The sequence below is a fragment of the Apiospora phragmitis genome (assembly GCF_038363925.1).
Source record: "Apiospora phragmitis strain CBS 135458 chromosome Unknown utg000011l:1.0-3236445.0:1.0-3240683.0, whole genome shotgun sequence".
In the NCBI taxonomy this organism is placed as follows: domain Eukaryota; kingdom Fungi; phylum Ascomycota; class Sordariomycetes; order Amphisphaeriales; family Apiosporaceae; genus Apiospora; species Apiospora phragmitis.
In genome coordinates this window covers 2,516,578-2,539,100 of record NW_027117411.1, presented here as the reverse complement: position 1 = coordinate 2,539,100, position 22,523 = coordinate 2,516,578, and the positions used below count along the sequence as shown (strand labels likewise).

Below are 22,523 nucleotides of genomic sequence, written 5' to 3'. Positions count from 1 at the left end.
GCATAGGCGCGAGACGTGGTGGTTGCAAGATGTCAGACGTGACAAGTCGGATGATGGAGGATTGTCGCAAGGCAAGTCGCAGCGGCACGCAAGCTACAGTGGTGCAGCTTGTCAGATTGAAGGTTTCGTTAGTACTTACCTCGTCTCATACCCGGGAATTCGGTCTGCTGGGACGTCTCTTCTGGGGCGTCCACTGTCTTTGGACGAACCTGTCAGCTCTAGAGTTCAAGACGTAGGCGGGTGCCTTTGGATCGACGACGAGTTAGGATCCAATTGACACCCAAGGTTGGCCAGAGGATCAGCGGTAGGCAAAGGACCTCCAAGTGATCGAAACTGGAGAGTAGCCTCAAGGGAAGTACAGCAGGATCTTACGAAATGGAGGCTACGCATCCAAGGGGTTTGCGCGACCGGGGAAATGGGTTGTGGGAAAGAAGGTGCGCATGGAAAGGGAAGTGCGCAGAAAAGAGAGAGGGTTGTGAAGTGGGAGAGGTTTGGGGGAGGGAAAGCTGAATCTCGCCGAAAGAAGAGGGTTATGGAAAGAGGTAGGTTGGTTGGTGTTGCCGATTGTATGGGCGCTCGCCGACAATGAGTGCTGCGAAGATGGTTTTCCAAGGGAATTCACTTACCTGGTCTATCTAAGTAGCTATTGTAGGCACAGAGCTGCACAATCTGTCAGTCCCGGAACAATGGCGAGTGGTCGAAAGGTGTCTGCAGGTGGTAGATAGGAAGACAATGGATGTCTCGGCGAGAATGATGTTGCTTGAGTACCTCTGGCGGGCACGACGATGCTTACCTACTCCGTTGCGTCTGAGAAGCTACGCGACCTGCGGCTGCTCGCACAGGTCTACTGGATTGGGCCTTGAACTGTATGGTGGCGATAAATGCTGAGGAAGTTGAAGAGTTGAAGGAAGCTGGGGAAGTGGGATGGCTTGAGGAAGCCGGGTAAGTTGTAGATGCTAAAGAAGTTGATGTTGACGGAGTTGAGAAGGCCGAGGAGGTTGACGATGGGGCTAGAAATAGTGACGGGGGGCTCAACGAAATGTATTGAATGCAACAGCATGTGTGGGGGGAAGGTACCCTAGGATATGGGATGATGCTGAACGACACTGGACGATATCCGGACGAGGTTGGTTGAGCCTGGATGACAGTTGCGTTGCCCACCCTCTGAATTTTGGATGGGAGGAGAGGGAGGTTCTCACTGGCAAGCAGCAATGTTCTTTCTGACAAGCTACCATCGACGACAGCATTTACGTACATGGTTACTCTGGAGGACGCAGATTCTATCTTGCCAATATACACTACTAGACTCACAAACTGCGCCTATAGCGAATCTGAAGTCCATACGAGAGCAACACACGGAGTTAGGACGGGCTCCCTCCTGAATCGATGGAGGCCCTTTCTTGAAGCTACTGTCAAAGGCCTTCGACTTATCGGAAAAGTCATACTGGATCGTAGCTCGTGGGAGCATGTTGATCTCAACCATGTACAGCTCTCCGATCCCCAAGGAGCCACCGCGGGCTGTCTTCTGGGCCTCGGTCATAGCCGCCGACGTCGTGATCGCTTGGCCGGCCTCTGTCTGCATCTCTTCGTTCTTCTATCGTGCTTCTCCGGTGTTGGCTCGCGCTTCCTAGGATTCGAACGGACTCTCCGTAGCGTTCAGCTCTCTGATCGGCTTGTACAAGAAAAGCTCACCCTCAGAGGGGTCCTTCCAGCCTGCGGTAGCCATTGTAATGATCGGCTACATGCCCAGCCTGGCATCCTAGGTTTGCCCCTGGCACGGATAATAGAAGAGGTTCCCGACAAGTCCAACGATTAGCATGGAAAGGTTCTTCAGTCTCCCAAGGAGAGGCAACGCCCCCTAATAAACCCGTGACTACGACTTGTGCTCCAAGGTTGTTCCATCCTTTGATTATTTATAATAGAGCGGAGAGGAATTTGTGTACAAACCTTGAGGGGAAATGGCGGCGATCTTCGAAGAACAGTCAGACCCAATGTCCATGTTGTATTTGGTAAAATATATCAAATTACTTCGCTTCTGGTGTTAGCGGTGTATTCTAGCAATGAAACATTCGAACACGAGGAATACGAGAAGGCGATGATGATACAGATGTAAAGAGTATATGCGGCAAAAAGGAGCAACCAGTTACATGGTTGTCATCCGGCTGCGGCTCTTCATCAAGCTCCAGCGATGGCATGACCACAACCGATACGCTGAAGGCCAATATGGACCGACTAGACAAGGCTGCCACAAGCCAGAAGGCCAAAGTCTCCAGAATAGAGGCCGCTCTGTATGAGAAGAACGGCATCAAGGCAACCGTAGCAGCGACCAAGGATACATTGGAGTCATGGCGAACGACTGTGGACAAATGCAACGACGATAGGATGGATGAGCTGCGAAAGGGACAGGATGCTTGAGAGATGACTACCTATAGAGAGAATAACCCCAGACCCCCGAATCATTATCACAAACCGTGCCATCTACCCGTCCGTATCATGCCATAGACTTGGTTCAAGACCGCACCAGACGTTCGAGACGAGCCAGACTTGCCACAGAGTAGAAGTGCCACTTGCAGACCCAAATAAGTTCCCATCCAACCACTCTGCTCTGAACGTTCGTCCGGCCATTTCGGGCTTGTATGATAGACAAGACAAGACGGTGGTCTCATCCCCTTGGTGGATTTCCTCTCAAGTCGGACATCTTCGATCGGTAGGTCTTTCGAGTAATCGGCTTTCGAGGAGGCAGCTCCCATATTAGGTATTCGGGTGGTACGTCGTCGGGTAGGCACTTGTTAAGTAGGGCTGGCAAGCTTTGTACAAGTTAGCATATGCTCGAGCTGGAAAGATTGGGGGGGACTCAGGGATTAAGAAATGGGGGACTTCAGGATCCTTTTGGTGTTTTCAAAACATGACTCTATTTGGTATATCCAAGTTTGTTGTTGTGCGGCCAGAGAGGGTTTTCGCAATGTAATTGAGGGGAAATAGATGGCCAACATCAAACATTGACCATGGAGTCCATGGCAGGAATCGAGTGGTGATCTTGTGCCAGGGCTACTAGGCGAGGACTGGTAAGGCACAGCCCGAGACCTCGGAGCAATAGGCGGCACGTTCTGGGTTTCCAGTGCTTCAGGGGCTTACGGATGCCACACTCGGCGATCACCTGTGGTTCACTATTTTGTACTTTGTGGGAGATCCCCGCGTACATCCATCGTTTGTTCAACGTCGCTTGCTAATTGCAAAACGCATAGGCATGTTTGTGTCTAGCTATGGGCACCGACAAGCGCAATTCACGATGTGTTAACCAGTCGCGACTACCCCGCGGATGGAAGGGGCTTTCGGAACGGATCAGACAATACAGCAAGCATATCTATCAGAGCATAGGTAGGGAGCAAGCATCCTCATTTGCCAAGTGAGGTTGCTCTGTGGCAGTATCTAAGAAGTCCAGCATCCCTGACGGTGCGTTGCTCTGTAAGAACACAGATGACAGGAAGAAATTCAGAACCGCTTGCAGAGTTGCAACGCCAGGTGCTTGGTAGCATACTCAGGAGGCTTAAATCATTACTTGATGGCGCCGTGGTGACTTCCATCGTCCTGGAGTCGGCACTCATGGCACTGGCAACAAAGCACCCGACGGACCAGGGCTGGACAGGGCAGAGAGTAGTCTATGAGCAGGCCAGTGTCCAGCAAAACGTAGCTGAACGGACTGTGAGGATCACGGGCCAGCACATCAGTTAGATGCATAGGAGGAACTGAGCGTAGACCCCTGGAGCACTTGTCTTTAATTAGACAAATATTTTTAAGCCCATTGTGAACTGAAATAGATAACTACCTGGTAGAGAAATCAAAGGAAACCATTGATGTTGAAAGAACGCCCAGTCCTAGGACTGTACGAAAACTGAGTCCGGTATGAAGATTAGAACGCCATTATCTCCCAAGCTCTGAATAAGCCGTGACATACTCCCAGTCAAGCCAGAAAGGCACATCTTTATTATGTGACCAAGTAGATGGCGGGAAAGAGAACTGACCAGAAGATCTTGCATTTGCTTCATGGGGAACCCTCCTAGCTTGCAAAGAATGATCTATATTTGTGCTAAAAGTATCAACAATGACATTGAAATCGATGGCAATGAGGTAGCTTGCTGGTAGTTGGACAGCTTGAGGGCAATGTGATCACTGATCAGTTCTATGTACCTTGTATCGTCATGCGGAGGTGGTAACGAAGTTGTTATTATGCAGCTGGCATTTGAGGCAGAGAGACAGTCAGATATTTGCTCTGAAATTCATCGTCGTCTTGTCGACGGGCGTGCGATGATACGTGATGATACACAATAATATGGATTGCTGAACGAAACGAGAAGGTAATTAACGAAATGATAAGGCAATTTATTCAAAGATCTTTACTCTGTTCGCGCTCCCGATTACCATCCTCGGCCTGCCATCTTCTGGTCCGGTCGCATGCTACTGACCGAGATGCCCACCATGGCCTCTCCCAGACCCGTGCTGCACTCGGCCAGGACCTTAGGGTCCCGGAAGTGCGTCGTAGCCTTGACGATGGCCTGGGCTCGCTTGGCCGAGTCGCCCGACTTGAAGATTCCGCTACCCACAAAGACACCGTCGCAGCCTATATACGAAAGAAGAAGAAGAAGTTAGTGACAGTTAACCTACAGCATGGAGAGGAACGAGAACATACCAAGCTGCATCATCAGAGCGGCATCCGCAGGCGTGGCAACGCCACCAGCAGCGAAGTTGACGACGGCCAGACGACCGAGCTCGGCCGTCTCCTTGAGCAAGGCGGCGTCGCACTCGAACTCGCGGGCCAGGGCGCGAATGGCGAGGTCGCCGCCATCCTGGAGCGCGGCTTTGGCGCGGGCGATGTCATGGTTGACCTGGCGCATGTGCTTGACGGCCTCGACGACGTCGCCGGTGCCGGCCTCGCCCTTGGTGCGGATCATGGCGGCGCCCTCGGCGATGCGGCGGAGGGCCTCGGGCAGGTTGCGGCAGCCGCAGACGAAGGGGCTCTTGAACCCGGACTTCTCGACGTGGAAGGCGTCGTCGGCCGGCGTCAGCACCTCGCTCTCGTCGATGAAGTCGATGTCGAGGGCCTCGAGGATCTGGCACTCGACGAAGTGGCCGATGCGGGCCTTGGCCATGACGGGGATGGTCACGGCGGCTTGGATCTCCTTGATCATGCCGGGGTCCGACATGCGGGCCACCCCGCCCTCGGCGCGGATATCGGCGGGCACACGCTCCAAGGCCATGACGGCAACGGCTCCTGCCTCTTCAGCGATGCGTGCCTAGTAGGCAGGTGGGCCTCGTTAGCATCGCTCTTGTACTTGCCTGGTGGTTGACCTTGTTGGGTTCGTAGCAGGACGACTCTAGTGGGGAAGTTAGCTAATGATTCCTCGACGAAATTTTGGTAGATATGATGACGTACTACCTGTTTGGCATCTGTGACATCCATGATCACCTGGCGCTAGAGTTAGCCAACGAGCCTCCGGATCAAGCAAACATGCTCAAGCTACTTACTCCTCCCTTCAACATCTGAGCCAGGCCAGACTTGAGCTTGAACGAGCCATCGTTTCTGTCCGAGGCGACGCCATTGCTGCCGGTGGTGGTGTTGTTGGTCATGGTGACGAGGGTGATGTGAAATGCTTGCAGAAGCTGTGGATGAACAGAATGGCAGAAGAGGAAGGGTAGATGAACCGGTCGATAGCAAAAACTTAGAAAAGAGGAAGGAAAGATGGATGGATGGATATGATGAGTCAATGCAGCGCGGCCCGAAGTCTCGGGTTTGGTGTGTAATGAGTCGATGTCTTGTTAGTGGCCGAAGCTGTTGGAGCTGGATAGTAGTAGAGCAAGTAGAACAGCACCTGCCAGTATTAATGGAGTAGTTATGAGGAAGATTAACTGTAATTGGCTCGTGACCCTAGACCCTTTGTTGTACTTGAGTTGATATGGTTGCAGTTCTCAAGCTGGAGGAATCGATTCCCGATACTTGAGGAGAATAGGGATAGGACAAGAGAGCAGGCAGTAGAGCAGCAGCGTAGCAGTTGTCAGACCCAAAGGAGCAGGTCGCAACGAAGATGATCTGCAATTGGGTTTGATTTTAATCTGGATATGCAGCCAGGGTTCTTTCCGCCATTCGCCTACTTCATTTACTCCAAGAGGGAGAGGGAGAGACGGAAAAAAAAGTGAAGTGGTTCGGCAGAGTAAATTTGGGGTCCAGGCCAACCGTTGGCATTGGCAGGAGGAAGAACATGACAAGTACTATCTACCCGAAAGGGCGCCGATGTGTCTTGGTATTCGGCTAGTCCCTCAAGTACGACTACATGTCCGTGGTAGGTATCCCTCTAGAAAAACCTTATATTCAGCCGATATCCTCCGAGTCCGATTTGTTAGCGGGTGCACGTAATAGATATTCGTCGATACCTTGAGTGACTAATAAAGAATCAACATCCCCCGTCGCCGATTCCGGCTGATCCTCAACCGCCGTCTGTAGTTCTTAGCTGGCCCAGAAAATACCCGCTGCCGAGTCCATGACCTCACTTTGCTAGACGACCAGAAGCCGACTTGCTCGCTTGCAAGCAGCCGACAAAAGCCGCAAGTCAAGCAACCACTATTCGAGCAGGTCGCTAATGCACAGGCGCCGTGGCCATCTCCACAAACGGCAACCAGAACGTGGATAGTACCCTTCCGTCTTCCCGTGAGAGCTGGGTGCACTTACAAGAAAAAGGTAAGTCGAGAAAATCCCCCTGGTACTATCTATTATGGTTTAGCTCCCCGTTATATTGCGCAGACATGCTGCTGCCGTTCTTGCATTACTGAAACTCGACATTTGTAGTCGAGCAAGACTAACCGATATAGACAGAGAGAGACAGAGGATGAGTCCTACCATCGGCGTCCTCGCCTTCCAGGGCGGCGTCATCGAGCACATGCAAGCCCTCAAGAAAGCCGCCGCATCCCTCCAGAAAGAAGTCACCGTCATCGAAGTACGCTCGTCCGCGGAGCTCGAGTCCTGCAACGCCGGCCTGGTCATCCCGGGAGGCGAATCGACTCACCTTTCGCGCGCCGCCCGGGAATGCGGCTTACTTGAGCCATTGCGGGAGTACGTCAAGTGAGTAGTGCCTATACATATACTTATTTTATTCTTCCTTACTACTACTGCTACTTTTCTGTTTTTTTTTTCTTCTTCGATTTACCTTGAGATGCTGATTGGATACGGCGCTGGACGGAATCAGAGTGAAGAGGCGACCAGTCTGGGGCACCTGCGCCGGCCTCATCATGCTGTCCGAAGAGGCCAGCGCCGCCAAGAAAGACGGCCAGGAGCTCATCGGCGGGCTCGACGTGCGCGTGCACCGGAACCACTTTGGGCGACAGAACGAGAGCTTCATGACGGATCTGGACCTGGACTTTTTGCGCAGCGGCAGCGCAATAACCAATGAGTCATCATCGTCGTCGTCAGCACCACCGTTCCCGGCCATGTTCATCCGAGCGCCCGTGGTGGACAAGCTGTTGGCAGCCCAGATCCACGATCCCGAGGCAACGCCGGAGCAGAACCCCGCCCAGCAGCAGCAGCTCCAGGACAAGAAGGAGAACAAGAAGAAGAACCCCGCGGTCGAGGTTCTGGCCATCCTGCCGGGGCGTCACGCTTCTAACAAGGCTGCTGCCGCCGCTGCTGGAGAGCAGGGATCTGTGTCCCCTGAGGGCGCGGGTGACATTATCGCGTTGCGCCAGGGGAATGTGTTTGGGACCTCGTTCCATCCGGAGCTGACGGATGACATCCGGATACATGTGTGGTGGCTAGAACAGATCCTCTCATAGAAACAACTACCCAATCAACTAGAGAAGACAATGAATCAAATGATACAGATAATTCCTGGATGTTTGTGAAATCCCATGACAAACCAGCACTCATGACAAGGTTAGTCTACGCCGCACTTGTGCAGCTTTGAACGAGCGATTCCTCTCCCGAGCTACCATCGTAGGTGGGGTTCCCAGTCAAGCCAGTGAAATTTGAACCCGATCCCTTGGGGCGGGGCAGTCAAGACCTCTTTCCTCCCTGATCCAAGCATCACAACCTCCCTACGACAATCGAAAATCGGCGAAGCTAGGGGCAGAGAAATAAGAAGCATTTGGGGAATCGAATACAGACACAGCTTTCAACCAATGTGCAATCGGATCATTGCTCCTTTGGGTATCTGTAGCCGCTAGACTTGAGCGCTACGTCCTTTCTACAGTAGCTCTGCTCAAGCGCCAGCACTTACATGCATCACCCTGATAACCTAGCCCCCTTCCCCCCGGTTTGTCGTCGTCGCCTAGTTTGACTACTTCGCCCGGGATTTCGGTGCACAGATACAGACTCAGCAAGCTCCTCGTCTCGATATGCAACGGCGCCATTGATATACATCCTCAGTCGTCCCTCAGTCCCTGGCTGTTCAGATGGTCAGCACAGCGGTAGCACAAGACAGCATGTGCCAAGCAGCCGAGACCTTCTTCGCGGTTCTTGGCACGCCCGAAGACGGCGGGTTTTTGGCTTTCTCGTTGTTTACTTGCACATAATGGTACCCTGCTCTTTGTAGGCTATACATGTTTGTCTCGAATCCTTACCGTCAATCCATGGGTTATGCCGGCAGCGTGTGTATGTGCCTGTGCATGAGGATGAGAGAGAGGGAGAGAGAGAGAGAGAAGGCGATCCATGTGCCGTCATTGTTAATCTCAGAGACATTTCCCTCGCACTTGTAAACACTCACTTGACCTATCCCCCAAGTGCCCCTAATAACGGGGAGCCCCCCTAAGATCGCCGCCCCAAAATGCGCCTCGACAAGAACTTCGATCTTACCCCTATACCAAAGATATATTCGTACCGTAGATACCTAGGTAGTAGCGCTATTCCCACATACATATACATACCTATTCAATCAAAGCGAAATAACAGGTAGGTGGGAAGAGCAGAACGTATGAGAAACATCTGCAAGGACACAATAACGCATATAATCATCACATAGTTCGGGGACTAGCATCACTACCAATTCGCATAGTCGAGTTCTGTGCAGCATTCCCAAATCCAATAAGCAAATCCATTCGTGCAATTGCTAAGCAAACATGCATACCTATACATACCCATCCAACTTAGCCAGCCGGGTATCAACGCCAGAAATGAACACCTGGGGAAAACCGTCATGCCTGCTTCTTCTATTATCGTTCTTCTCATCATGCCTCCTCTCCTTTATTCCCTCCCTCTCATTTAGTACATGCCGTTCTGCTGGCCGCCGTCCGTCATGAACTCGCCCAGCTGCAACCGCGTCATGCCCTCCCCTAGCATTGCCAATCACACCAGCCGACCTCAAGATACCCATCTCGAACTCGCGGAGGACGGCGCCGAGGTTGGCAATCTCCTCATCCATAGCAGTGGCGCCGCCGTTCTTGGAAGCCATCATGCGCTGCAGGCGCGCCATGACATTATCCTGGACGCCGTGCATGTGCATTTCGATCTCCGTCAGGTTTCGCTCGTATCCATTCAGCTGAGACTGCATCTCGTCGGCCGTCTTGGAGAAGAAGTTCACGAGGTCTTGGCCGTCGGATTCCGTGTTGGCGGTCCCGGAGCTTTGTTGCCTACCAGACCAAAGACCGCCCGTGTGGTACTGCTGGGGGAGCTTCAGGTTGTCGACGGCACGGAAGCTGAGTTTCGCGCTCTCCGTGTCATGCTGCACCGTGTTACGGACGCTCTCAATGACCTCGGCGTCGGCTTCGAGCGCGCTCCTGACCCCGCCGTATTTGCGCTCCACGAACTTGACATCGTCGGGAACGTGCTGCAGCATCTCACCGTGGCCGGGCATGAAAGCATCCAGCTCATCCTTTTGCGTCATGAAGTTCTGGATCATGCGGTCGACCTCGGTGATCTGCTTCTGTAGATCTTCTTGGAGGTCGTTGAAGCGTGTAGTTCCCCGGACATTGCTGACATCGATCCTGACACCGGGCACAGTCGTCTGGCTCTGGCTCTGACCCATAGTCAGTCCAGGCATGGCGGGCTGCTGCACCGAAGAACTAGAAGTCATTAGCCTATACCTTGTAGTCATGGGACAGTGGAAGGTGTTGCATACCCAAAGCCTGGCCGCGCTTGGGAGGACTGGTTCATGAATGATGATGCTGGCTGTGCGGGTTTGGCGAAAGCACTGCTGCCAAATAAGCCACCACCAGTTTGTTGTTGTTGTTGAGGCTGTTGCTGTTGCTGCGGTGCACTTCCTAAGCCTGCAAATAGACCACAACCAGACGATTGTTGTGGCTGTTGCTGTTGCGGCTGCTGCTGTTGTGTATTTCCTAGACCTCCAAACAGGCCACCACCGCCCGTTTGCTGCTGCTGCTGTACCGGCTGGGTCGCATTGTTGTTGGCAGCTCCGAAGAGGCTCGACGTTTGCTGTTGCGGCTGCGTGTTGTTTGCAGGAGCGGAGCCGAAAACTGAGCCGCCTGGCTTGGGCGTCGAGCTGGCAGCATTGCCAAAGAGGCTAGAGCCCGTCGTCGAAGTCTGGTTCGCCTGCGTGTTGCCGAAAAGACTGCTGCCCGCGGCAGGTGCTGGGTTACTGCTCTGGCCGCTGTTTGATGGAGGAGTTAGCGGTTTTGCAAGAGTGTGCCGCCGGTCTTCTGGCGAGGGGGGCAACGGAGGCAACAGATCGTCTTCCTCGTAGTGCTTTTGATTTCCCATGGGAGGACGCGGGGGGACGGAGGAATTGGGTCGTCTTCCTCATAGTGCTTTGGCTTTGCTTTTCTTGCGGCAACCGAGTAGGATGGCGCCTCTATGCTTTAACAAAAGGCATGCTTAGAATTACTCACAACAGGCCGTTGGCGGAAGAGGTGTTTATACTGAGTCCCCCAAGACCGCTGGCTGACCGGGCGAGGGCCATACCAAGCAAGGGATGCAAGAAGGCGTTGGATCAAGGGATCGAGGATTGGGCGCGAATGTCTGACGTGCAATTCCTGAGACCGGAGGTGGCGTCTAATGGAGTAGTAGCGGCGGGCTGTTGCGTTTGGGAATGCTGATGGGCGGGAGCGTTGCAGGTAAACAAATTATTCTGCTTGGGTTGTCCCATGCATCACCAAAAAAATAGTTCCAACCAGCAGCTCGGGTCACGTTTGGACTTTTGGACTTTTGGGAGCTGCTGGTTACCGCCTTAGCGGAATTGGCATCGACAAGGAACTTTCCAGCGGAAGCTTCAGCCTCAATAAATGTGGCAGCTCTCCACTCTAATGCCACATTAGCACGGTCTGGCGCTCATTGATTGGCCTTGTCTAGAAAATAAGGTTGACAATCCCCTGCTTTCACTAGCCACTTTCTGCTATTAATGTACCTATGTAATTGATAATTGATCGGCTCTTTCTATGTCGAAACATTGGAACGGATTAAAGCTGGAAGCCTGCAAGCAAGCAACAACAGCCTCATCCTGCCGAACCAACATTCCTGATACCGACCGTATTCTACAAGACGAGCTCCCCCGTCATTTATCCAACGCAATACACATAGGAGCCATCTTTCGCACAATCCCGACAACATGGATATCGACGACGACGATGATTTCTATGCCCCCACGAGCCTGAAACCACCCAAGCACCAGCGCAACCAGCAGCTGGGACCAATGCGCCAGCAGAGGAACAACAGCAACAGCAAGATGAGGATCTTGAAGAAGGCGAGGAGGAGGATGAAGGTGCCGATATGGACGAAGATGAAGACTCGGTACGACCACTACCACCACAACTGCCTGCGGCGCATGCTGTTTGTTGTCAAACTAAGCTAACCAGAAGTACTCGAACAGGACATAGATATCATCACAGAGCGGAAAGATGGCACGAAAGCCCCGCCACCACCATCAGCCAGATACAGCGACATCAGAAACATACCACAACGGACGACATCAACCGACGGCGCGTCCAAACCCGTCCTGAAGAAGGAAGATACCACCAAGTCCGTCTCCGGCGCGGACCTGCCCGCCGTCGCCACCTCCAAGATTGACGTCAACGCCATACCCATACACAAGGCCACGGGCAAGCCCATCACGCAAGTGAACATCGATGAAGGTACATACATACCATGTTCTCAGGTGGAGGGACTGCATAAACAAGATGCGCGCAGTTGGAAATCGCTTGCTAACTGAACATAACAACACAGACTTGCCCGAAAACGACAAACCGTGGCGGAAGCCGGGTACGGATCTCAGCGACTACTTCAACTACGGCTTCGACGAGTTCACGTGGGCCATGTATGCCGCCAAGCAGGAGAATGTCCGGGGCGAATACAGCCAGGACGTCATAGCCGCCAACAACAAGAAGATGATGGAGGACATGCAAATGATGATGATGGGCGGCATGCCCGGCGGCGGCAACTCGATGCCCTCGATGCCCGGTATGGACGGCATGACCCCTGACATGCAACAGATGATGCAGCAGATGATGGCGTCGGGCATGGACCCCAGCCAGATGGACCCCGCCGCCATGTCCGCCATGTTCTCCGGCATGCAGCCGGGCGGTGGTAATGCCGGCGGCGGCCAGGGCCAGGGCCAGAACTTCGGCGGTGCGGGGCAAGGCTTTGGTAACAACCAGGGCCAGGACTTCGGCTATAACCAAGGAATGGGCGGTGGTGGCCGAGGCGGTGGAGGCGGCGGTTTTGGTCGCGGTCGTGGTGGGAGGAGGTGGTAGTAGAGATCCGGCCGATCTTGACGTCGGTTTCGGTCACATGCTGATACTCAGGATTATGAGTTACATGCTTATCCTCTGCATTCATTTGAAACCCCTTGGGGGTTGACAACGGAGGAGTCTTTCTGGCACCTATTACACTAGGTGTGGTGCGTGCAGCCCTGGCAATGACTAAGTAGTAATATACGAAGACAAGACCGCCACATGCTGGTCTTTGATGACGACTTTCACAAGTATTCACTGCCGGTGTGCCTTTCTTGCAATGGCCTCTGCTGCCGACTTCGTCCAAAGACGTGAGTCTACACCCTTTTTTGCGAGGGTCTTCCTGACTGTGCCATGTCTTATCTTGCTGTACTTGGTGAAGCCAGATGTCATCCGTGTAGCGAGCGAGCCCAAACCGTAACAGCATACTTTCAAACCCATCAAATAGTGCCCGCAGAATTATGATCCATGTTCCCCTTGCGTCATAATGTGGGATGATGTGCTGGGTGTATACATGAAGGGCGCTGAGGCTGCTTTGCCTGCCTGGTTCGGTATACACCTACATAGCAGCATTGGCGATCTATTGGGCAATATGAATGAAAATGACTGAAGTTCAGCTTCCCAAATATTACACGGTCTTTGAGTTACTAGTTTCATACCGCCAGAAAGAACAATGCAAGAGTCTTTGTTAATCGAGGCTGTTTGCCCAGATGGACTAGGTCAACCAAAGACCAGCCCGTCCGTGAAGCTAAAGCGTTGAAACAAATAACAAATGCGAGACCCCAGGTCAATGCTTGCATGGGAGAGAGAGAGCTTCACACTACTTTCTGCCTTCATCAGACCTCGCCAGTACTGCTCCCTCAGTGTTCACCCAAGGCCTTCCTGACATCTTTGTTCGGGATCGAAAGCTTCATGTAGGGCACCTCTCAACCGACGCGTGCCACCATGTGCTCTCTCTTACCGCCACACATATTGACCGAGATCCTCTCTCGCCATAATCCCGGGCCGGTGAATGCAATCGCTGAGGAAAGCTCACTGGTCAGCCTCGTCGTCACGACCATGCACTCAAAGTTCGACGACCCCGTGATATGTGATAGAGGAGGTCAAACCCACATAGAAGCCCCAAAAACATGAACATGTAGGCGGAGTAGGAGGACACAACAAGATGAGTAACGTGCTTGTATGTCTAGACCCTCGCTGAAGAGAAAGCTGTATCTTGGGCTAATACGCATCGACTTCAGCGGGCGTCCAGCCCAAGAGCTTGCCTATTACGACCTGGTGGAAGCATCGCTGGCGGCTCTTGCACCCCGGATAGAACGGCATGGATCAACCTATTCAGGTAGACACCTTTGATTTGGCCTTACTTACAGTGGAATTCCCATTATCCTGAGCTAGCTGATGTAGGCTCCCAGTGTATCCATCTCATAGACCACGGCCTTGATGCCTGCATATAATTAATCCTTGGGCCAACTTACTCTATGAGGGTCATGAGTGGGAGATCGAGACAACAAGGGATGACGATGTTTGTCAGGCTCCATGGCAATGTCCTTTCCTTTCCCGTACTTCTTCAAAGCATGCGCCCGCAGAAGACTCGTTGTCCCTGTACCATTGATGATGACTTATATGGCACACTCTCACGCAAGCACTCACACGTTAGCTATGTCTTGTGTAGATGACGCCGCTTTTGTCCGGACCGGGATATAGATAAGCAAGCAAGCAGTCTAGTAAGAACGTATTAATAATCGCATGAGCGGCCTAAACATCTATCCTGAATGCTGCGACTCTTAGTATCCCGGAACCGAGACATGAGGCTTGCAAGAACTCGAGCTCGATCAGGTTACAGCAGGTGAGTGGTACAAGAGTCGGAGCAGAACAAGCCCAGGAGGGACGTTGAACCACCAATCACATTGATCCCATTTTGTATATTGTAGATCTCCATCTCTCGCAAGAGGAGAGTTGCTTTCAGGGGAAACAGGATCGCAGTATCGCAATTCGTCATATAAGATAGATGTCAGATTTTGAAGAGGACGAAAAATCAACGTTCATTACTATCCGATGCCTCATGAGATTAATTACCCCAATACCTAGAAAAAAAGCACCACCAACCAACCACATGACTCATAAACAACCTCCTTTTCATTAGTCCCCCCCCCCCCCTCAAGTGTACACACTTTCAGTGACAGAGTTAACCTGCAACCCCACCTCGGCCATATTGTCGTCCTTGAGGAAATCGAGCGGCATCCAGACGAGGTGCCCCCTTGATCTGGTCGAGCTTGGCGCGGACGTCCTCGGGCGGCAGGAACCGATCAAAAATGTGCCCCGCCTTGACGCCCTTGGGCGGCAGGAACGTGTCGTAGTCCTTGAACGTCTTGACGTGGTCGTCCGGGTCCGCGTGGAACAGGTGCCGGAAGATCTCCGTGTTCTTGCTCGCGCTGCCCGTCCACATGTCCCACAGCTCGTCGCTGAGCGGGTCCTCGACGAACTTGAACGTCTCGTCCTGGTCGTAGTAGTTGTTCGGCGAGTTGTCCCCGGGCGGCTGCGCGTTGACGTCGTTGCTGGCGTCCAGGTCTTGCGGCGGCAGCAGGCCTAGGTGCTCGCGCCATAGATACCGTCTCAGCGTCGCGGCATGTCGGCCGACCTCTGTTGTTTTGGTGTTAGCACGTATACTTAGTTTCTCGGAGGCTTTGGGTAAATCATACGTATCTGCTGCCCATCCATGACACTGGGAATAAGGTCCGTGTCCTCCATGACGATACTCAACTCGCTGTCGTGATGTCCCTCTTGGGAACGATCGTTTAAGTTACTGGAACCGCACACCACGATGCGGTCGTCTACAATCAGCAGCTTCGCGTGGATGTAGAGCTCCTCCTGGATCCAGTTCTCGACCTCCTCCTCGGGCTTGCCCTCCCACCGCTCCTCGCTGACGGGCCCCTGGCCCGCCATGGCGTGGTGCGCCACGCTGTACGCCGTGTTGGCGTGCTGCGAGTCGGCGGCGTTGCCGGCCTCCTCGAACTTGCGCTTCGCGTCCGTCATGTGCTGCTGCTCCTCGGAGGTGGTGCTGTTGTCGTCTTTGGTCTTGCCCATGTGCTCGTCCATGCCGCCCTCGACGTCCTTAGAGCCGTGGATGCCGGAGCCCATGATCTCCTCGGCCTCGGCGCGCTGCACGTCCTGGTAGCTCACGCCAGATTCTTCTTCTTTCTTCTTCATAGCGGGCGTCTTGTTAAGGCGGTCGTATGAGCGCAGGTTGAAGACGAAAATGTGCTGCGTCGGGTCCACGCCCTCCTTCCTGATCTGTTCGAAGATAGAGTGTTCGCCACGACATATCGACTTGAACTGGTAGTCCATAATGGCTCTTGTTCCAATGGCGGCATCATCTCGGAGATCTCCTGCGAATCCTGGGATGGCCGGGATGATGATGATGACTCTGAATTTCCGGCCGGCCTTACCAGCCCTCACGCAAGCCTCGACGATGGAGCGACCTATTGTGTTATGAATAGGCGACTGTTGATCGCCAGTAGCAGTAATGAAGAACTGATTCTCAATGTACACAAAGTGTTCTGCGTTCCGAATGATCTCGGAGTAGGCATTCTGGATGCTGTGATCCCTCAGGATACCGCTCGACCTAAGTAGAATTACGTCAGTATGTTGTTTCACGTGACACAAGTTTGACCACATTGATCTGGGGCAAGATGCAATCAGTTACGGGTATTCTTACCAATCAGCACTCGACCTGATGATCTGCGCATGGACGGATCCTCGGTTGTTGAGGTTCTTCGTCTCGAGAGGCGATAAAGGATGAAGGATGTACTCTCCAACGGGGTGTTTGGGTCGCTGTACACCAACCAGATCCTCGTCATCTCCTGTCCTACCGCGGAGTTGCATCCAGTCGAATCTGTCGTCGCGCTTGTACTTGTCTCTCTTGACGAAATTCCAACGCAGTACAAAGTGCTCGGCGATATCATATACACAAGGTCTGTTCAGGCCAGTTAGTCCACAAGTTGGCAGTGGCATCCGTAGGTAGGGAAACCAACCCGATTACACCCATGGCTACATCGTGCCATGGCATGCGGCCGTAGTCCGCTTTGCTTAGTTCGTTGGCCTTCCAATCTTCGACCTTCTGAAAGTCCATGATACGGTTATTGTTGAAGTCCTGACCGGGCCATACCTCATTCGACACGCCCTGAAACGCAATGAGATCAGTACATGCCCATAAAAGCTCTAGAGTGTGGGAAAACGTACCTCGGGGTGAGCATCGGCGAGAACGTGTTGGTGGGCGTCCCATCGACCAAAACACAGATCCAGACCACCAATGAAAGCCATCTCGTAGTCAATCACGATGAACTTTTCGTGGTGGGCCCAGTAGAAGGTCATGTCGGCTGCATTCTCGAGCACATTGTGGTCGGGGTGGCGCATCACTTTGATGTTGCCATAGCCGGGGCTGCCCTCCGGGCACAGCGCCTGCAGAGCATGCTTGGTGTGCTCAGAGTTGCAGGTAATGGCTGCCTCGACCTCGCGGTACACTATCACGAAGATCTGGACACCGGCTTCAGCACGCCGCTTCAAGACCTGGTCCAGACGCCATTCTTGGTTGACGTAGGGCGGGCGACGAAGAAAAAGCTCAGGTGATAACCACCAGTCGGCAATGTAGATGGTCTCCTTGGCGTTCTCCAGGGCCTCTGACACTGCCTGTAATGTTTTGTCAGTAAGGGGAACATTCGCAGGAACGTGATTGGGAGCTCAACTTACCCAGAAGTAATTTAGTCCGTCGACATACCACTTGATCATATTCCCATCGTGCTCGGGGAAATAGGACTTGAAGCGGTGCTGGTCGCGAATGCTGTCCCTCTTGGCGTCGGTAGCCTTCTCATGCTCCTCATCGTGGCGATGTTCAGGGTTGAACTGCGCAAGAGAATCATGAGTATAAGGACGGATTACACGCGCTCAACAGCACATTTTCAACTTACAAGGTTTCCGAATTTACCAATTTGGTGTCTAGGAACCCACTGTTAGCTCAGGCGTTTTATTTGCAGAGTGGATGGCTGGGTTCGAACTTCTTGTGAATGAGCGCGATCTTGGCATCGTGCAGCTTGGTATCTTTGAGTTTGTCCTTCAATCCCTTCAGCTTGTCGCCGAAGCTCTGTTTCTCGCCATTGGCGTCCTGAGGTTTGGACATGGCGCCGTATGAAGACGAGCCCACCAGGTAGGATTATGAATGCAATAGGGTATACGGCTCAAGAAGTGGAAGAGGAGGATTGGCCGCGGACCGGCTTCCGTTACAGTCAAGACAAAGGCAGGCAAGTGGTTGTAGGAGGAAGCTTGTGTATTGAAGTACGGGTATCATAGGGGGAATAAGTAAATACAGTCCACCGAGGTGTGAATGCAATCTTATGTACAAAATACGATTTCAGGGCAGGGAAAATAAGGGCGTTGGTGATAGGTAGGACATCCCAGCAAAGCTTGCTTACTTGCTTGCTTGCATGCATGTACCACCCATTCAGATGGGCGTCGTCATAGGTGTTCGCTCAGCAGGTTTGCGACGGCCGAAGTTCTCGCAGAGGAGAATGCCAAGCCAGTGCCGGGATCCGGTGGGTAAGCCTGGAGAACAGGAGGATTGTCAGACCACGCTCTCGGTGTTATATAAATGAAGCCAGGATTGGTCGCAGTTCATCCCGCTGTAACCAATTATTCGCAGCCCGCCAATGCAAGTCAAAGATTCGATCGGCAACTGATATTACTTCACGATATGCAAGGCAGCACGAGATGTGTAGCGTAACTGACTTCCACTTTGACTTGAGAGGGGTAGTTTTCCGTTGGTCTGCAGTCTCTTTCAGGGGGGCTGAACACTAAGCCAACCCCGCTACGCAGCAATTATCGGCGCTGAACTGTCCTCCTTTATCTGGGTTCGTGCATCGCGGGGTTATCACGCCTTATTTACACATGCACCGATTGGGTCCTCTAACCTAGTTCTCGTTTCCAACGTGCAGTCAAGTCCGCCTACCTATGTAGTATATCGATACTTAGCTCCAGGCATCTGGCATCAAGTAAAGAAGCTGGAATTGAGATATAATGTGCACAAATTTCAGGGCAATGCTACGTAAGGCCGTGGCTGGAATTGGACCTTGGAAGAGAGCTTGCGCCAGCGCCAGGGGGATTGTAGTCTGGCAACATGCAGGCTGGTGAAAGTGGGCTGAGACTGGCTGACGTCACCAGGCCGAATCTAGGTTGTTGAGAAACGCGCCCTGGTCGTTGCTATCACAGACAAGCTTGACAAGCATCGGCGCCGTCCGTCGCTTTAGGCGTTTCAAACAAGTGACAGGTTATATTTCCTCAATGATAATCACCTTCACGCCCCCGCAAATGAGGCTCGCACCGAAAGCCCATGTTTTGTGAAATGCCATGTCGGGTGCCATCGAGTTGATCTCGTACATCAATGTTATTCTCCACCATAGGTTCGCTTCTTCGCCTTCAGCAGGGAAGAACGTAACCTTGGCACATACATACAGCCAAGTCATAAAATGCAACGGGGGTATAACAGCATTGGATGGCGCCGTCTGGGATAATCAATACGATACATGACTCTTTCGCTTCCTCGCCAAAGCGACTGAATAAAGAACTGGGAAATCAACCGTCGGCAGTATTGGTTGAACATTGCCGATACTGCAAGCTTTCACTTGTCCTTATTCTATTAAGACTGCTTAACCTACTACTCCATTTATGCGATGTCAATTATGTAGCCTTTGTTGGAGGAACGGCGGTTGGTAAGCCTGCCTCTTTCAGGACAACTTCTAACGCAGCCAGCAGCTTCTCCTCGTCGTACCTACGGTGTGTTAGCTGGGACAGTCACGCTGCTCACCCGATTGTGCCTTTTGGGGACTCACCTGCGGCCAACGAGCTGGAGGGAGATGGGAGCGCCCTCATAGCCTTCGGCTCCGTGTTGAGTCCATTGAGACCAGTTGTATTCATCCGCATCGTTTCGAGGACCGTAATCCGCTATGGGTGCCCCGTCCTTCTCAGGGCTTACATGGTCGTTGACGGGGAACACCACTGCCGGATAGTCGAGCAGGTTCCATTGAGAGGTGTAGCCCCAGTATCTTGCCGCGTTCAGCTTCGGAGCAACGCCGGGCCCAACAGGACAGAGGATAACGTCGACATCCGCCTTCTTGTTCCACAGCTCGGCGTATTCCTGTCGGTACTCGTCCCTCTCGGCGCAAGCAGACCATAGGGATGTGACATCGTGCTTTTTGAGATGGGGGTTCTCTTGGACTATCCACTTGGACAACGGCTGCCAGGGCTCACCGGATGCGTTAATCGCCTCGGACGTCTGGGCTCCTCCATCCGCGAAATAAAGGCCTGCCTGCAGAATTGTCAGCTTGCTTCGAGTGCTGAAAGCATCGAACCACGGAGGAGTTTTACAATGATAGACCAGGCTCGATCGTGGCCTTGGGGGGCCCAATCAACGATTTCGACGTTCTGGCTCTTCTCCAATTCCCCAACAACCTCTTCCAGAGCCCTGCTGATAGGCGGATGAGGCTTGACAACCTCGTCGTCCCACATGACCGCGACCTTCAGCCTTCTTTCGCTGAACAAGCCAGTCGTGTCTCTCCAGTCCATGGCCACTAGGTTTGGCGATTTCAACCAAGGCTTTCCGCCCACGACCGTTTTCATGAACAGCTTGACCCCTTCCAGACTCGTTGAAAGCGGCCCGATCGTCCCCAAGATCGCCTCGCATCCTGCCATCGGCGCCGACCAGCCCAGGATAGGTAAGCGTTCCGAGGTCGGCTTGAAGCCGAAGACGCCGTTATTGGCTGCGGGGGAACGTATGGAACCGCCAATGTCGGTGCCGATTCCGAGGACGGATCCTCTTAAGCCAACAAGAGCCCCTTCTCCGCCCGAAGAGCCTCCAGCCGTGAGGGTGGAGTTGAAGGGATTGGTGGTAACCCTGCAAACCCGGTCAGTTGAAGACCTCGTGAGATGATACATGATAACCGTAAAGCAAAGTGCCTAGATGACTGAACTGACCCGTATAGGTTACTGCTGGTCTCCAAGTGCATCAGAGTCTGCGGCTGCGTGCTCCGCACATAGAATACAGCCCCAGCGTCCCAGAGTATTTGCAACAGCAACGCGTCTTCCTCGGCGACGCGACCAACCCATGCCACGAAGCCAGCATTCAGATCCAACCCCATCATGGCGATGTGCTCTTTCACACTGATGGGGACGCCATGCAAGGGTCCCACCGGCTTCTTGTTCTCGGCCAGGTAGCGATCCAGCTCTTCGGCCCGACGCATCGCTCGCTCGGGCAGTAACTCGACGACGCAGTTGGCCAGCCCTTGTGCCGCTCCGGCGCGGCGTAGGAACACCTTGATGACGGTGGTGGCACTCCATTCCCCGGATGCGAGGCGCGCCGCCAGATCTTTGACGTTGCTGTTGGTGATGGCGAGGTCCTCGCGAGAGAAGGCTTCGGGCTTGGCCTCGGCAATGGTGGCATCCCGGTGCCGACGGCGATCCTCGGCGACCACCTGCCAAGTGGCCCCGCCAGCGATGGTCTTTCGGACGTCCGACATGATGAGTGAGGGTATTGTAAGGCCGAACTCAGTGACAGTAAATCAACACGACTAAGAGTCAAAATGAAAAATGAAAACGTACAAAAGCAGAAACCGGCCGGGCGAAGATGGACTCTGATTTAAACCGAAATGAAGAGTATAGCTATCTAGAGGCACGCAACCAACCGTCTTACCCCTCAGTTGCAATCATGCATCACGCAAACACATTTCTTATCATCGCTCTTTCCTTGGACCAACACATCACATCAACATACTTACTCAGTAGAAGACGAGCGGGGGTGCGTTGCACCCGTCTCCCCTTACTTCCCTTCCAATATCCAATGATATGCTTCGGAACGTCACTGCTTCCTTCCCTATCTTGCCGAGCTGCTTATATGTTTGTCGTCGAAACAGGGAGTGGCTGCATAGATCCACGATGTCCTTCTACTTACCTCCCGTACTTTACGTATGCATGTGCAGATATAGTGGACCTGTCCACCGGCATCTGCACGCTTGGCTCCGTGTTGTTGCACCCACCGGGACGGCGCCCCAACAATGCTAATTCGGAGCTGGTGTGTGGATATGTCCCTCCCTATGCCTTCGTAGCCATAACCCAAGCTTCGTAAACAGATCGCACATGCGAATAGCCACCGGCATTCAATGCAAAACCATGCTAATATATGGGTATCTATTCAACTGTATGCCAGGAACTTCAATTTCTGCAAACTTGAATAAAGAAGACTCTCGGTACCACTAACTACCAGTAGGCACTGTAAGCTCCTCATCCAAATCGAACAGCCAGAACAAGTAGGATCCGTCGCTTTATTTTCATGAGTGGGATCTGTGACAACATTCCATTATCAAGAGGCCCGGTATTGGACAGCAAGAATCTCACCGTTAGGTGGTCTCTGAGCACATCATAGCCTGATCTCGTATCATATAAGAATAACCATATATGTGTAACGCTGCTAGCCCAATCTCAATGACAACTTACACCCTCGCCGCTCAGCCTCTTGCCTCGTCTCGTCACCTATTCCAGTCCGGTGGAAATGCACAACACTACGGCTATCGACGTCTTGCCTGTGCAATCCGTAATCCGCATAATATCTCAACACCAAATCCGTGGGCCACTTACGCTGCAACGAGCGGGACTTGGGCACCATCCGCCGCTCGATTGTTTCCGACAGTGTCAGCTGTCTGCGCTCGTGCTCACGAAGGATGCCATGATCGTCTAGAACGGCGACGAACGGTGAAGTGTCGCTGCTGTCATTCGCGTTCTTGCAGAAAGAGCGGAACGCCTCCGCCAGGTCTTTGCTGGGTTGT

General features: G+C 53.0%; 8 protein-coding genes across 8 annotated transcripts; 3 read left to right on the top strand and 5 right to left on the bottom strand.

Annotated features, from left to right (window-relative positions):
• Positions 1 to 844: 844 nt before the first annotated feature.
• PG994_013551 (uncharacterized protein) lies at positions 845 to 1,582 on the bottom strand (the record flags this gene model as incomplete). The annotated part of the gene is made up of 3 exons (XM_066864960.1): positions 845 to 1,030; positions 1,078 to 1,320; positions 1,358 to 1,582. The coding sequence occupies 3 exons, from the start codon at positions 1,580 to 1,582 to the stop codon at positions 845 to 847; spliced, it is 654 nt and encodes a 217-aa protein (XP_066709921.1).
• A 376-nt stretch (positions 1,583 to 1,958) lies between these two features.
• Positions 1,959 to 2,415, top strand: PG994_013550 (uncharacterized protein; the record flags this gene model as incomplete). Its single annotated transcript, XM_066864959.1, has 2 exons — positions 1,959 to 2,009; positions 2,116 to 2,415. 2 exons carry the CDS (start codon positions 1,959 to 1,961, stop codon positions 2,413 to 2,415), a joined length of 351 nt encoding a protein of 116 aa, XP_066709920.1.
• Positions 2,416 to 4,415: 2,000 nt separating this feature from the next.
• On the bottom strand, positions 4,416 to 5,625 carry PG994_013549 (uncharacterized protein; the record flags this gene model as incomplete). Its single annotated transcript, XM_066864958.1, has 4 exons — positions 4,416 to 4,618; positions 4,688 to 5,291; positions 5,432 to 5,464; positions 5,524 to 5,625. 4 exons carry the CDS (start codon positions 5,623 to 5,625, stop codon positions 4,416 to 4,418), a joined length of 942 nt encoding a protein of 313 aa, XP_066709919.1.
• A 1,253-nt stretch (positions 5,626 to 6,878) lies between these two features.
• PG994_013548 (Pyridoxine) lies at positions 6,879 to 7,818 on the top strand (the record flags this gene model as incomplete). Its single annotated transcript, XM_066864957.1, has 2 exons — positions 6,879 to 7,111; positions 7,236 to 7,818. 2 exons carry the CDS (start codon positions 6,879 to 6,881, stop codon positions 7,816 to 7,818), a joined length of 816 nt encoding a protein of 271 aa, XP_066709918.1.
• A 1,423-nt stretch (positions 7,819 to 9,241) lies between these two features.
• On the bottom strand, positions 9,242 to 10,696 carry PG994_013547 (uncharacterized protein; the record flags this gene model as incomplete). Its single annotated transcript, XM_066864956.1, has 4 exons — positions 9,242 to 9,312; positions 9,350 to 10,041; positions 10,098 to 10,586; positions 10,653 to 10,696. 4 exons carry the CDS (start codon positions 10,694 to 10,696, stop codon positions 9,242 to 9,244), a joined length of 1,296 nt encoding a protein of 431 aa, XP_066709917.1.
• Positions 10,697 to 11,540: 844 nt separating this feature from the next.
• Positions 11,541 to 12,681, top strand: PG994_013546 (uncharacterized protein; the record flags this gene model as incomplete). The annotated part of the gene is made up of 3 exons (XM_066864955.1): positions 11,541 to 11,693; positions 11,802 to 12,063; positions 12,155 to 12,681. The coding sequence occupies 3 exons, from the start codon at positions 11,541 to 11,543 to the stop codon at positions 12,679 to 12,681; spliced, it is 942 nt and encodes a 313-aa protein (XP_066709916.1).
• A 2,164-nt stretch (positions 12,682 to 14,845) lies between these two features.
• PG994_013545 (phospholipase) lies at positions 14,846 to 17,833 on the bottom strand (the record flags this gene model as incomplete). Its single annotated transcript, XM_066864954.1, has 8 exons — positions 14,846 to 15,300; positions 15,360 to 16,282; positions 16,376 to 16,633; positions 16,692 to 16,840; positions 16,900 to 17,346; positions 17,407 to 17,559; positions 17,625 to 17,652; positions 17,712 to 17,833. The coding sequence occupies 8 exons, from the start codon at positions 17,831 to 17,833 to the stop codon at positions 14,846 to 14,848; spliced, it is 2,535 nt and encodes an 844-aa protein (XP_066709915.1).
• A 1,553-nt stretch (positions 17,834 to 19,386) lies between these two features.
• Positions 19,387 to 21,221, bottom strand: PG994_013544 (uncharacterized protein; the record flags this gene model as incomplete). Its single annotated transcript, XM_066864953.1, has 4 exons — positions 19,387 to 19,477; positions 19,539 to 20,014; positions 20,074 to 20,599; positions 20,680 to 21,221. The coding sequence occupies 4 exons, from the start codon at positions 21,219 to 21,221 to the stop codon at positions 19,387 to 19,389; spliced, it is 1,635 nt and encodes a 544-aa protein (XP_066709914.1).
• Between the last annotated feature and the right edge of the window lie 1,302 nt (positions 21,222 to 22,523).